Genomic DNA, 14,731 nt, shown 5'->3' with positions numbered 1-14,731 from the left:
GGCTCTTATAATCAACAAAGACCAGGACTGAGGCACAGTTTCCAGCTTCCAGGCTCCTGAACAAGCCTGGAACTCTTCTGTCTGTCCCAAGCTCAGGTATCAGAACAACTTCAGTGTTCAGCACGTGGCTGTCACTGCCCAGGTCCAGCTCAGATCTTGCACTTAGCTCAACTTCCTCACGAAAGCAAGGGGGTTTTTTGGTGACAAATCAAATTAAGATCATTTCCTGCCCTTAAAGCAGCACAGCGCAGCTTGAAATAGAAATATGGCCCACAGCAGAGGAAAGTTGTTAGGCTAGAGCTGAACACGGGATGGTATCTACAAAATCTGGAATTAAAAAGCAGAAAAGAGGTACTGCAGTCAGTACAACCCCTCCTACAACCCCCATCTTACCAGTCTGATCAGCTGGGCTGGGGCAGGCAGTAACAGAGCTCCTGCTGTTTCTCCAACGAGAGCCACCTTAACTCTAGCAATTAGCAACAAGCCTTTCACAGTCAGCAGGGGAAAACCACTGCTGAAATTTGTCAGGTCTGAAGAGGGTTTGTGAGAAGAATCTTCTCTCAGGAATGAGTGCTATGCCAAACATCACTGCCTAAACAAACTTATCAGTCCCAGAAATGCAAGTTAGCACTGCAGCAAATCCTCACTCCAGAGGGGCCCAAAGCACATCCAGACTGTCAGAGGCAGGGCTAGGATACAACCTACCCTAAACCTTCAGATACAGAGAAGGCAAAGCTTCGCAAGTGCCTCCATCAAAGTTAGGTCTGTCAATATCTTCATTTCATTTCTGGTGAGAACATGATGAGCTTCTGTCAATGGTCAAAGGTGTTCACAACTGGGCATTGATGTATGACCTGAGCACTGCATGTATGACCTGGATGTATGGACACACTGGGGAATGAGAGGCTGGAGAGCAGCAGGGACATGGAGATCCTGGTCAGTGGCCAGTTGGATCCGAGTCAGCAGTGCCCTGGAGCCAGGAGGGACATCCCTGTCCCGGGGGATCAGGCCCAGCATGGCCAGCCAGGCCCGGGAGGGGATTGTCCTGCTCTGCTCTGGGCTGGGCTGGCCTCACCTCGAGTGCTGGGGGCAGTTTTGGGTGCCACAATATAAGAACGATATTAAGCTGTTAGAGATTGTCCAAATGAAGAGGGGGGAGCTCAGGAGACTGAGGGGAGAGCTCATCATGGCCTGCATCTTCCTCCCCTGGGGCAGCTCCCACCTCTGCTCTTTGTGGCCACAGACAGGACCCAGGGAACGGCTGGAGCTGTGCCAGGGGAGGATCAGGCTGGATATCAGAGAAAGGTTCTTCCCCCAGCGGGTGCTGGGGAACTGACCAGACTCCCCAGGGAATGGGCACGACCCCAAGGCTGCCAGAGCCCCAGGAGTGTTTGGACACTGCTCCCAGGGATGCACAGGGTGGGATTGTTGGGGTGTCTGTGCAGGGCCGGGAGCTGGACTCAGTGATCCCTGTGGGTCCCTTCCAGCTCAGGATATTTCACAACTCTGTGTGCTCGGGCTGAACTCCAACTGCTTGTGTTGCTGCCTGAGCCTCCAAAAGAAGGGAGAGACCCAGGATGAGCCATCATCTTCTCACCATAGCAAAATGTGCCCTCTCCTCTTGTTTTGCCTGCCTTGCCTTAGAAAGCCTTCAGATAAATACTACTTCATTCTGAGTCTGTTCCAGATTTAGAAATAATTGCTTTTCACTCGTAGCTTCTTAATTTAAAAAAGAAAAATAACAAAACTCCTGCAATTCATATTAAATTGGCCCAGCTCTGCCAAAACACGCTGAGAACTCAGGCACAAGACTTACCCCCATCTGTACAGAAATATCTGATGTTTGCTCTCAGTAGTCTTAAGATCTGTACTTTATGTGAGGATGGTTTAATATTAAACAACGTATTTACATATCTGTAGTAACTGCAAGGACAGCAGATAATTACCAGTGGGGATAACATGAAAAATGTTAAAGAAAAATAAACAAACAGCAAACTTCATTCAGATACAGTAAAATCTTAAAATAACTACAGAGACAAATAGTCACACACTGTGTTTAAGTATTTCCCTGCCTGTGACTGTATCACCAACATGGTAACAAATGAGAACACGGGCTGGCAAAGCTGTGCACAGCAGGAAAACTACTGCAGGAAAACTGCTGCTGCTTTTTGCTCACTGTTCAGTGAACAGTGATAGAAGGGGGAAACAACACGCTGAGAAAAAAATTTCAGAGCTGCGGTGACAAGCTGTTGTATGCTTTCATTTAGAAAGTTCCATGGAATCATTCTCCACTCTCAAGCACCTGACTGAAAATGCTACCAGAGCACTTTGAAGCCTGTCAGTAAAAGTGATCCCTCACTCTGAGCTACAGGAAAAGCGATATCTGTTTAATACAGGAAAAAAATATTATAATCACAAGGTGCTGCTGGATTGACCCCGTGTAGCGTTAAGAACTTTTAGGATCAGCTAAACTCACTGTGACATTAACTCTCTGCTCTTCTTCAAGGTGACAGAGATAAGGGAAGCTCTTCACACCGGGCAATAAACCACTAATTGAAACAAAAAAAGGTAATTTAAGGAGTGCCTGTTGTCTCCCTGCAGAGCAGATTCAGCGTGGTGCTGACACATCAAACCATCTCCAGCCACTTGCATACCAAGAGGCCAAAGTGCAAGCAGAGAATTTAAAATTAAAAAACCTCCCTTGCACCTCTCAGCATCCGTGACTCCTGTAAGCAACTTGCAGCAATGACTCAGTTGGAATACAGAAAACACCTAATAGAAACCAACTGCAGTGTGTGGGTACCCAGTTCTTATTACCTTTCCAGAATTTTAATGGAATCCCTGTTTATTCTGATTAATTTTTGCTTTGGGGGTAATTGAAATTCAGTTTGCAAAGCCATTTTAGAAGTATTACTAATATATTCTGCAAGAACTCATAGCTCAGGGACTCAGGTTCAGCGGCTAATTAAAATACTGATTTATTTTTAGCTCACCAGCTGCCATACATTATCTGATGAAAATCCCTCTATTATGAATGTACTCTTGGAACACCAAAACTTCAGAGCACGCAGCTCTGTTCTGTCAGTTTTCAAATGGCAGCCTACAAAACTCACTCTCTGTGGCAAATTAATGTTATTATAGTTTAGTTTACTGTAAGCTGCATGTTTCCTCTACGAGACATCCTACTGCACTCAGCAGCTGTCCCCAGGCTTGGAAAAAAATCAGGGAAGATACTCAGAGCTGTAAACAGCTACAGAGAGGAAGAGCCACAGAGAGAAAGCATAACGTGCCATTAAAAAAATTAAAGACAGAAATGCCCTAAAAGCAAGGGATGGACAAGCCTTTAGCACCTGAGCCTTGTTCAGCCACAACTTCTGCTGGGTACTTCTTACCCTTCCAGCACTTCACCATGCTAAAGACTGCAGTGTCTGGCACTCCACAGTCCCACAAAGATGTTCCAATCCAGCCTTTGGAGAGCCCTGCAGCTTTGCACCAAAATACTGCTCACTGGAGAGAAACAGAACTGCTTGAATGCTGCAACTAAGAGTTTGGGTTTCCTCCTCCCCCAAAGGAGACACAGCACTTCCATCAACAACCCAGTCTTTTCCACAATAACCTTGCTGTGCTTTATTCTCAATTTGAAGCAAATATGGCATTGTCATGAGAGTCCAAAGCATACTTTTTATTGTAAAAACATGTGCATCTGCACAGAAATCACTTCAGTTTTGCAATTTCTCCTCTGGCTTCTCTGTCTTAAGCACTGCCCAGGAGGTCCAACTAACGCCCTAAGGAACTGCCTCATGAGGGACAGTGACCTCTCTGTACACAAAAGACCTCGAAGAAGAGAGGAATGAAACAGCTGAGGGACAAAGAGAAATAGAGGAGCTCACCACTGGACTGGCCCGAGCAGAGCTGGCTCTGGAGGATGCCCGAGATCCCGAACCAAGGTAGCAGCTGTACTCGGAAGGCTGCCGCAGGAAAACCGGGAGCAGCAGGCAGAGAGAAGAGAAGAGAAAGGCATTAGAACTGGGAAGGGAAGCAGGAGAGGATGTAAAGCATCACATCTGAAATTCGTTAAGGAGATGGTTACATGCAGCTGGACAAAGGGACAGCAGTGAAAGTCAGAGAACAGACTGTTAATTTGAAAATTAAGGCAAGCAGTAATTCCGTTGGCAGTTCAAGTACAGTTTTGATTCAATTCTTAGAATACTAATGATATATTTTAATCTCTTCAGGTACCAGTCACAAGTAAACAATTCAGTTTCTCTACAAAAGGCTTAATCCTACTACTTTGCAAGAGCTCTGAGGCTCTGTGGTGAATCCCTTCCCCATGTTCCCCAACGTTGCGCACATATAAAATTAATTCATGCTCCACAGGCCAAAGGAAGAAACATCCATCTATGTGGGGATTAAAGTAAAAACTGAGACCAGCTCAGAGACTAAGTATCTCTCCTGGTTTTCCAGCACCTGCAGTCCTCATCTCCTGCCAAAGAAAGTCTTTTAGCTTTTTTTTAAAAGGAAACATCTAAGCAGAGATGCAGGACAGGGCTGGCTGGTTGCTGACAAGGACAAAGAACGTGTCTACACTGTTTTATTTCCAGAGGTTTTAATGCAGTGAAAGTGGAGCAGGGAAGTGAAAGTTTAAAGTGTCAGGGAAACAGAACTAGAACTCACTTTGGAAATAATGAGTTTATTTTAGAGGTGATTACGACTGCTTCTCAGATACAAACACAGAAATCTGAAGAATTATCATACTTTGGAGATGCTGTGGGGCTTTTTAAGGCTTTTTTTATTAAGTCAGCTGGCCACTACAGGAATCCCTGGACTCTTCAGCTTTACAGAAACAGCCAGGCATTTACCAGGCCACTGCAGGGCTGCTCCATCATCTTTAGTCACAGTAACAAAGCAGCACAGCATCAACTGAAAATTAAGCTTCCAGCACTAATAAATGGTGAGAGGGTAAGCTGGAAATAACCCCAGCTAGAGCAGAAGCACAGGGTCAGCCACTGACCACAAAACATTCCGTGCAAGGTGCACAGCCCTCAGCGAGCCCTCGGGCAGGGCAGTGTCCTTGGATGCACCCAGAGGGGGGCCCTGGCATCTCCAGAGGAACTGTGGCTGCCCCATCCCTGGAATGTTCAATGTTGGATGGGGCTTGGACCGAGCTGGGATAGTGGAAGGTGTCCCTGCCCAGGGCAGGCGGATGGAACAAGGTGGCCTTTAATGTTCCTTCCAGCCCAAACCATTCTGGGATTTTATGTCTTAACACTGGCTTTGTGCACCTGATCTTCATTTCAGAGGTGGGAATATGCACAATGTAAAACTCTGCTGCACATTGTTCACAGCTATTGCCAATCACACAGTAACTCCTAAAGACAAAAAAGACTGAAGTAAAAATACAGGGTTTGTTTGGTCACCACACTGTTTTTTGTTTAACAAAAGAAGGGTTTAGAATACATTTTTAACACTGACAAGTCCCATATTAATGTTTCCAGGCCCTATTTATTCCACAGCTGCTCCCTGTGCATTGCAGGGCTGACTATGGAAGTAAGTAGCTGTGACCAAGCAAGGCCATTTTCAGCCGCACCCCCTGCATTCACCTGCTCATCCAAAACCACGTTTTGGGAACAGCCAGCCAAGTGACACTCCCTCTCCACGTTAATAAGATGCAGAGGCATTAAAATAACCACAGTTGTTGAGACGAGGCCGCTCCCTCTGAGGCAAAGCCCTCCTGTTTCAACTCTCTCATTACTACAGGCAGCAGGAACTGGAAGGGCTGGGTTACACACAGGCCTCCAAATACCTGTGGCACAGGCTGAGATGGGGATGGAGGGAGGGGAAGGAGCCCCAGTGTTTTAGTCAGTGTTCCCTGCTCAAGCACTGACAGCCCGTGAAAGACCTGCAAACAGGTTTTTGGGCTGTAAATGATTTCTCACAGCTGCGAATCAGTGGGATGGCAAGAGGATGGCACAGCCCTTGAAGGACCAACAAGGGCTTAGTAAGCATTCTTGAAAGTGTTTCCTCCTCCAAGCTAATAAAAATGTAATGTTTAAAGTAACATCAATGCTCTGCCTTGAGGCTTTTCACTCTTACGGCCTGAGATGGTGTTTATTTGTTCGCTGGGTTTTTTTGGGTGGGTGGGTTTTGCTATCATCAGTGAAGGGGATGACAGGCAGAAAAAGCAGCAGGCCCACAGAGGAGGACTTAAAAATCAAAAGAGATTGGCTTTTTTTTTCCAGGTGGACACAACAGCAGCAGGTGGACTACCTGGCCCAAGCACTAACAGAGGAGAAGAGGTGAAGGCATTTTCTGCCTTTTAATCTGTAAATAGACTTCTGGAGTTTCTCTTTTTTGAAAGGAAATAATTTATATGGTCATTCCTCATACTATTGCTCCCCATCCATGACAGAGCCCTCCACTCTCAGGAACACGTATTTTGGAGGCACTGTCACGTATATGAATGTAAAATACATTTGAATATAAATCCAAGAAACAAAAGCAAGCAAGCCATATCTTCACACAAATCATTTAATTCACAATGCTTATGTGGAATTGATTTTTAAATTTTTGGCTGATTATTTTTTAAACTTGTATTTTTCTCAGTTTTGAAAAGAAGAATAAAGTCTCAGGGAGGGAAAGGACTTCATGTATGGCCTTTCCAAGGTGTTTTATCTGCAAACCAAGCGCGAGGCAGAACTGGATTCCCTGTCCCACAGAGGGGTGAGTTCCCATTGATCACCACTCATTATTTCATGGAAACCCACGGGAATGGTGCTCCCACTTCTGCTGCCTACAGCAGCAGGCCCTGGATGTCACACAGCCCGTGTAAAACGTTCCTCAGCCCAGCAAAGGACAGACACAGAGCAGCGAAATGCAGAAAACCTCTTACAGCGCGGGAACTGGGGGCACTATAGCGCCGGCTCCCGCTGTAAACGCTCTCCTCGTACACAGACGCCTACAATTAAAACACAGAGTCAGCACAGGAGTGGCAGCTCAGGCTGCAGAGTCACAAATTCACCAAGGACACGTGGCCGTGAGCAGGACGGGCAGGACAGGGACATCTCTGGTGTGCAACCACAAGCAGCATGCGAGGGAAGATCCAAGGCGACCTGGGGAACGCCACGGGACACGTGCAAGGTCCGACACACCCCGCAGGCCATCGCACCCCATGCGTTCCTACCCCTTCTCCCAGGGTTTCAACTCAACAGTCACCTTAACACTTCCACTGCCTATCCACACAATGGCTACATCAATTCTTAAACTGTTCCCATCTGTTTCACCTTCATTGCTGGTGCTGGCAGTGAGAGGAAAAGCTCCCACCTGATGAGCTTCGCTTACCAGTCAGTTTGGTAAATTAATAAAAGAGGAGGAAAATGCGTATTTTAAGACTGACTCCAGTCTAGCACAGAGATCTATGATTCAGGAAACACAAGGGGAGTAGGAAATTCTACCTTTAAGCTCTGAGAAAAAATTCTGAGAAGTTCATTTTAAACAAGAAGGCAGGAATTTGTCTAAAAAAATTTGTGAACAGATTTTTGTTAGTTGTTAAGCAATCAGAAAGAATTGATGTTGCCTCTCTGTCCTGCTCCTGCTAATACACCAAGGAAGACACCTCTCTCCACACGGACACAACACCCGTGGCAGCATCGCAACCCCACAAGCACAGTCCCAACAGGAATCAAAGGAAGGATCAGCAAATCCAGGTCTGCACAAACAGCATCACACACGTGGCATTCAGATGGATGGGACACCAGGGTGTGAGACAAATGCACCCGACAGGAATTACAGACAGAGGCAGGGGACAACATGTGCATGGCTGGGGGGGAGTGGCTCTGGTGTTGGTGTTCGGAGCATCAGCACAACAAACCCTGTAACTCCTGGCTGGCAGGGCATCGCTGTACAGCAGGGAGGGCTGAGGGAGACAAGCACAACACTTTTTTTTTTCTTGGCAGAGAAAATGAAACAAAAAAAAAGGCACCTACAGCAGAATTAACCCTCTTGGTGAGAGATTAGGATCACTACCCTACAACAGAAGGAAACTCTGTACAGAGAATATTAGTCATCTGCACTATAAAAGCATTAGATCTCAGCTCCCAAAGAATAAGAATACCAAGCAGACACGTGCATTTCCTACAGGAAGGGAGGACACGACAGTGTGCAAAAGAAAACCAGCATAATTTAATTTTAGGTAGTTAAGCTGTTACTGTCTCCCACATGTTTGTGTACAGGAGCGAGAAAGGGGGTTTCTCCTCACTCCAACCAAAGCCAGAAAAAGAGCTACAGAGAAGTGCTTCAAGATACACACTCTAAGTGTTTCACACAGCTGTAAGATCATCTCCTGTGTATTTTATTATTCACAAACGCAGAGAAAATCCAAATAATTCAGGAAAAAATCACAAGTGCTTCACTCAGAGCAGCTTGAAACAAGTGTTAGTAACCATCCTCCCCCGAGATGCAGCAGTTAAACAAACTCAGAGCACTCGCCGTGTCTGGCAGAGCTGGTGCAAGAGAGACTCCAGCAGTGATCCCCAGCCCAGGGCTTGCAGCCAGGTCCCACTGCCAGTGCCCACTCACACCCCTGTGCCGTGTCCCCAGGCAGGACCTGGAGCACTGCTGGAGCTCTGCTGGCACTGGGCTGGCCGAGCTTTGCCACACACAGGGGATAATCCAACCTCCCGGGGATTTTACAGCTTCACTGATGTTCTTCTGGCACTCTGGGAATGGCTTCCCTGTAATTTCATGTTGTACACACTGGATTGTCTCAAGCTCACCAGATTGACATGCTACGCGGAGGAGCTGCCTCAAATAGAGAATTTCAGGTAATTAAGATTTCCCTTCTTTTTCCAGACCTATTGAGGCCAATGGCAGACAAGGAAAGGGAGGAGCAGCAAAGGAAAACTGTGCTCATTCGAAAACAGTTTTCCATTACTCATTCCAATCTTAAAAGGTCTGATTTGTTTGGGGTTTAAGTTTCACTAAAAAGAGCTACAGAGACCAAATTGATTCCTAAGTACAGGAGGTTGTATTATCCAAACAAAGTCCAGGCCAGGTGAAGCCAGAGGGCAACAGACCCAATTTCCATTTTGGGAAGGAAGTTGAGATGTGGAAGCATAGCTGCTGCTGGGGAGACCCAGGTCAGAGTAGTACGAAGCCTGCATCAACAAACAAAACAAAAAATAACTCCTGGAGAACTCAGCTTCATTCTTTATTCCTTTAAATGGGAAGCAAATGTAAATTAGGTGATTACAAACGGCAAGCAGTCTAAGTGGTCACAGATGCAAAAGGAAGAGAGGACTGCATTAAAGCTGTGAGGATGTGTGAAAATTGTGGGACCTTTCAGGCACTGGAAAAATGCACTGGCCAGAGAGCTGGTCAGCTTCCTCCTGAGATCCTGAGGAGTTTATGCCCTGTTAGCTACACCCCCAGGAGAAGATGAGACCCTGGGAGATAGAGAGCAAAGCCAGGGACCAAAACTGCTGGCTGTGCCCAGCAGGAAATGCGAGCAAGCCACTGTCAGATATGGCAAGGCTGAGTGGGGAGATAACTCCTCGTTGAGAAGCGAGACTGTGCACATTAAACACCTTCTTTAAATTAAACACCTTCTTTCCCTGCTTTCTACCTTGCATCCAGTCATCCTTGCACTTTTGGTCCACTTAGGGGATCTTAATGAGGAACGGTTGCTGTGAAAGATCTCACACCTTCACCTCCTTAGCTACTCTCCAGAGCTCTGCATTTACAGCTATACCCTGACACCTTTCCTCTCCAGACATTTCTCATGGGGGTCTAGACAGCCAAGGTTCTCTCTGCTTTCAGCAGTCAGCTACTTACTAGCCCTAACTCATCCTTGCTTCACCACTGTGGTCCATGGAGGTGTTAATTTCTTCACAAAGGAGGGAGACCTGTGGCAAATCAAAGAAACTTGTTTGCTTTCCTCTCTCACTGCAAGCAAACAGATGTTTGGATATGACACAATACCCACAGGTACAGGCTGAGGGTAAATCATTGGCTGACCTCAAAAAAAAAAACCCTAACCCAAGAAACAACCAACCCAACAAACTAAAACCCCCCCAAACAATGCCTGTAAAATAAGACTTTTACTGAAAGGAAGCCTGAACTGAACTTTAAGAAATTATTTTCATTCCTACTTAGGGAGTTTGCAATCTGCACATGGACTATCTGAGCACATGGCATTAATCACATCTAAGGGATCAAGCCGTGACACTGCAAGTGCAGTGTCCACATGGAGATCAGTCCATGCTGTGACTTAAAGCTGGACACCTACTTTGGAAAACAGCCATTGCCAGCAGGTCCATCGCTTCCCTGCTGGCCTGAAGAATTTTCCTCTTTTTCATTTTTCCTTCTCCTTTATGATTCAGCTTGGCCTTTTTGGAGAGAATATTCCTAAAAAGTGAATGCCAGCCAGGCTGGCATCAATTTGGTTTGAAGTTTCAGCTCTTCTGAGTTACCCCCAAACTTTCCTCCCCCTCCTAATTAATGATTACTCCAAACAGCAATGGAACTACAAGGAACTAACGATGTTGCTGTAATTAAGCTCTCCTCAGACTAAACCCTCACGCTGAAAACCCTAATTCCAGGACGATTTTAAATTATTTAAATGGAAACCAAACAACTTCTTTTCCCTGGATGACTTTCTTGCAGATGTTTTGCTCTCCCTGCGGTCCTTGGAGCACTGGAGTATGTCAGCAAAGAGTAAGAACATCATTTGTCACCAGTGCTACAGAATAAAGTTCCTTGAACTCGTCAGATGGGCCAGCAAGAGTGCCAGCAACAGGACAGGCTGTTTTCTTAGCAGTTCAAGCAACAGTATTTCATTGTCTTTTATCCACATAATGCCAGCTAAATTATCTGGCAGCGACAATTTAAAATGGACGTGAAATAGCAGGTCCTGTTTCACTGTTTATCCAGGCGCCTGCTTAACTCCATGCCTACAAAGTAACCCCCTGAACTCTCTCTCATGTTCAGCGTGTATTGCTTAAACACTTGGCTAAATGGAGGCTTAAAAGGAGTTTATTTTTCGCCTAAACACTGAGCTTTAGGCTTCATACCTCTAAGTTTCTTTAGAAGCCTTGATAGCACAAAGATCAACAGGCTCTGAGCTTTTGTCTGGCTTTGTTAAAATAAAGAGGAAAAAAAAAAAACCCCGAACAGTTCCCCCTCTGACCCCAGGCTGTGCTTGGACAGCCCCTTTAAATCATTTGCACAAACCCCAATATTTAACAAAGCCAGGAGCTGCTGTAAGTGACACACAACACTTGTTGAGCTGGAACAGGAGGGAACATTGTGACCTACATCCTCACAATGCAGTTAATAATTAAGCTTTTTTGGACTAGAAATAAAAGTTCATCAATGTTAAGTAGCTAAGTGGGAGCACTTGCACTGGGCTCTTCACCTCTGTAGGCGTTTCCAGAAACCCTAGGATATGGTTTATAGAGGAAAAAACCCAAACCAAAGGCATTTAGTTAAGCAAACTTCAAATAAACAACGCGCATTTGGGGAAAATTCAAAATCCAAAGTCCATTTTAACTATGCAAATCTCAAGGCATGGACTAAATTAGGAGAGTCAGTGCTAGAGCACGGCGTGAACACCTTGCAGAGGTTGAAAAGCACTCATTCTGTTTCCAGCACGTGGAAATCTTCCCTGCCAGTGCTGTACAATGTAATTTTTACCCAATTTTGTTTTACAAGTTAAAGCAGTTCTGGCTTTCAAGTTCTTTCTGTACCAATTTCAGAGACTCCCCTTCCCACTCATGGCCTGATTTTTGATTTTTTTATTTCTCTCAGACAGCTTTTTGCTGCACCTCCAGTGTCTGACAAACTTCAAACCCACAACATGCAAGACAGGAAAAACCTGCTTCACTGCCGAAAAGAATTTGCTAATTAGGTAAATCCCATTAAATAGAGTAATAGAATTTTATAGCAGCAGAAATCATCTACTAACCCTGCTAGATTTTCTACTCTGGGATGATCCATACACGTCTTCCTCATAACCATTGGTCTGTTATGGAAGGAAAGGAAAAAAAAGGAAAGACAAAAAAGGAGAGAAAAAAAATTGACGTAGACCCCAAAGGGAGTTTTTAAGCAAATGTCATCACTTATGAAAAGCAAAGGCAGAGAGAGAACTTTTCAAAGATACACCAGGAACAGGAGCAGTGCGGGATTAGGTCATGATTTCAAACACGAGGACACGAACATTTGTGTCAATACCTCTGTAACAGCCAAAAATGTCAAGGATACTCCTTCTTGCCCTTTTTGATCCCCTTTTTGCCTCCCCTATTATTACTGGTCTATATTCAAACACTCTGTGAAGGAAATAGGGGACAAAAAGGGGACAAAAAGGAGATTAGAGACTTGTATCACCATACCTATTTATACCTCGGGCAGCTAAGCAACTAAAAAGCAGCAAATTGTAGTAGAAGAACTAATTCTATTTGAGAAATCCAGCTTAGTAAACATGCAGTGCTGTATAAATTCTCTTCTTTTTGATTTTGAGCATCAAAATTAAACCCAGACAGTGGCCATCTGCCACACCTCAGGATTCTGCAGCATCTGCAGCAGTCTGAGGGCTAGTAAGAGATTTGGGTGGGCTCAGATGTCCTCCCTGGTGTCTGGAAGATGTTTTCCCTCAAAGGAGGAAAAACAAACAGGCCCAGAAGGACTGTTCCATAAACAGGGTGAGGTGCTTCAAATCCCTATGGCAGCAGTGCTGGGAATAAAACAAAACAATCACAGTGACTCAGTCCTTAGTCTGGGAAAGTGGTGGTGAAGAAAAGAGGACAGACCCAAAAGTCACCTCAATCGATAGCATTAAAAGCTCAGGTTTCCCCAGCAATTCACTGTTCTGGTATCACCTCACAACGAGCCCTGGTTTAACACTGAAAACAAGGAAGCACTCTGTGTATTTGGGGCGGGGTTTAGTGGAAATTTAATTAGAATTTCTATTCAAATTAAGTTTTGAAGTCCATGTTTTAATGCGTCCCCGAAATGAAAATCCACTAGAACCAATCTGAATCAATTTCCAAGAGAAATATTTATCATCTACTATACAGCAGCTTCCATGAAAAAATTAAATTAACTTAGAAGTCAGTTCAGAGCCAAGCTGGGAAGGCTACTTCTGGGAAAAGCTTAGATTCTCTATTGAAATGCAGTATTATCACCCCAAACAGAAGGCAAACATCCAAGTTTCTTTTCTTTCAAGAACTGATTTCAAATACTGCTGTAGCCTTCTCACACAGCTTGGCTTCTTCCCAGTTTTCACCAGGTTTTTTTTTTCCAGGCTCCTTGAATTTCTCGAACACTCCCCTGAAGAATGGTTAAAATGGATCTCCAGCAGCTGAGGGCAACGCTGCAGCTCAGCCTCAGCACCCTGTGCAGACCAATTACCTCCACCACCCCTTTTACTGCTACACTGAGGAACTGTCTGCCATTTTCAGCTGTGTAATATTGACTAAATGTAACCTCAGATCACTATCTGAACCATCCTATTACTTTGTAATAGTACCTTCATTTTTCCCAGATGTGGTATTCCTCATTTGTTTTTACTGTTATTCAGTTTTGACAAGTTGTCTCCTGTTTATCATCAGTATTTTCAGTCTAACCTTGCATGAAACTGCCTTCATTCCCTGCACTTAAGACAGCCAGGCAAGATAGATTCCTGGGGAACTGCTTTTCCCTGCTTAAAAAACCCAGATGATGCTGTCTTAGATGGGAATGGATCCTTCCCAGCTGTCTCGTTTTCTAACAAAGTTCTTTTCCAACTGTACATTCCTTTTCCAAGAATGAGATCTGGCCCAAGGTTTCACTTGATGTCACGCACAGACATGCCAAGGGCCCTACAGTCAACTTACAGTAACATCCTTTATGCCCTGAAATAATCACCCTGCTTGGAACTCCAGTTGAATTGGCATGATGAACTTTCTAGGAGCCCAGGTTAACTGGTCATCACATCACAGTTCAGGCCCTTCTACAGGAATCTGCCTCATTTGCCCTGTGGCTTTCAGATTTCAGCCTGAAGCCCCAGAGCTGAGGCCATTTCCCCTGCCTCTCTGACCCATCCTCTCCAGAAACCTCTCCAGTGCATATTTTTGAGGGCAAATGCTCCAGGCAGCTCTTGGAGAGCAGGGTCAGTTTTATCAGACCTCGCTGACCTTTGTTCTAGGCTACGTTTACATGCAAAGCATCTGACCCTACCCCTCATGACAACTGGAACAAATAAAACTGCATACTAGAGAGGCTAAAATGACTCCATTTTACTTCTTGTCCCTTCAGTGACCCTATTCCTCTCTGTATTTTCTTCTTGCTTTTGACAAAGAAAACCATTTCACTGCCATTGTGTCCACTTCTCCTTGTAATGTTTTTTACCTCAGGCTGTGGCTCGTGCTGCTCCTTCAGGCTTTCTCAATCCAACATCCAACTTCCAGCCCTCAGCAAATCCTCTGCTCATTTCCAGTGTGCCAAAGAACCCCAACCCAGCCTCCACCTGTGATGCAGAGCCTTCCCTCCACAGAAATACTCCTACTTTGCCCTCTCTCATATCCTCTTTGCCTCCCTGGAATAGCTCTCCATAAGATTCACCTATGGCAGGGGGTGGAACAAGATGGGCTTTAAAGGCCCTTCCAACCCAAACCATTTGGGATTCTATGATATTCCCTCAATATTGCCTATTTCTGTGTCATGTTACAGCTCAAGTCATGTAGCTCCAGTAAAGTTTTGA

At 45.1% G+C, this 14,731-nt stretch overlaps 1 protein-coding gene and 1 long non-coding RNA gene across 27 annotated transcripts in view; one reads left to right on the top strand and one right to left on the bottom strand.

The window, feature by feature from the left end:
• Positions 1-14,731, bottom strand: part of LRRFIP1 (LRR binding FLII interacting protein 1) — a 109,395-nt gene that overhangs the window by 26,075 nt on the left and 68,589 nt on the right. For 10 of the 26 annotated variants that reach the window (XM_032114456.1, XM_032114437.1, XM_032114453.1 and 7 more), the window contains 5 exons: positions 11,960-12,016; positions 9,072-9,152; positions 7,868-7,912; positions 6,890-6,955; positions 3,891-3,968 (listed from right to left, as the gene is read on the bottom strand). The exons of 5 other annotated variants lie outside the window; for them this stretch is intronic. In XM_032114456.1, the coding sequence (XP_031970347.1) occupies positions 3,891-3,968; positions 6,890-6,955; positions 7,868-7,912; positions 9,072-9,152; positions 11,960-12,016 (327 nt within the window). Of the gene's footprint in view, positions 1-393; positions 496-2,696; positions 2,701-3,890; positions 3,969-6,781; positions 6,788-6,889; positions 6,956-7,867; positions 7,913-9,071; positions 9,153-11,959; positions 12,017-14,731 lie in introns of those variants that run through there. 11 more of the 26 variants (XM_032114458.1, XM_032114436.1, XM_032114439.1 and 8 more) reach the window with 7 other exon arrangements.
• On the top strand, positions 8,489-14,347 carry LOC116446501. The gene is made up of 3 exons (XR_004241249.1): positions 8,489-8,819; positions 11,803-11,902; positions 13,295-14,347. It is a non-coding gene; the product is annotated as an uncharacterized LOC116446501 (long non-coding RNA).

This window comes from Corvus moneduloides, chromosome 7 (genome assembly GCF_009650955.1).
Source record: "Corvus moneduloides isolate bCorMon1 chromosome 7, bCorMon1.pri, whole genome shotgun sequence".
In the NCBI taxonomy this organism is placed as follows: domain Eukaryota; kingdom Metazoa; phylum Chordata; class Aves; order Passeriformes; family Corvidae; genus Corvus; species Corvus moneduloides.
The sequence above is the reverse complement of the archived record's forward strand: the minus strand, read 5'-3'. Positions and strand labels throughout refer to the sequence as shown.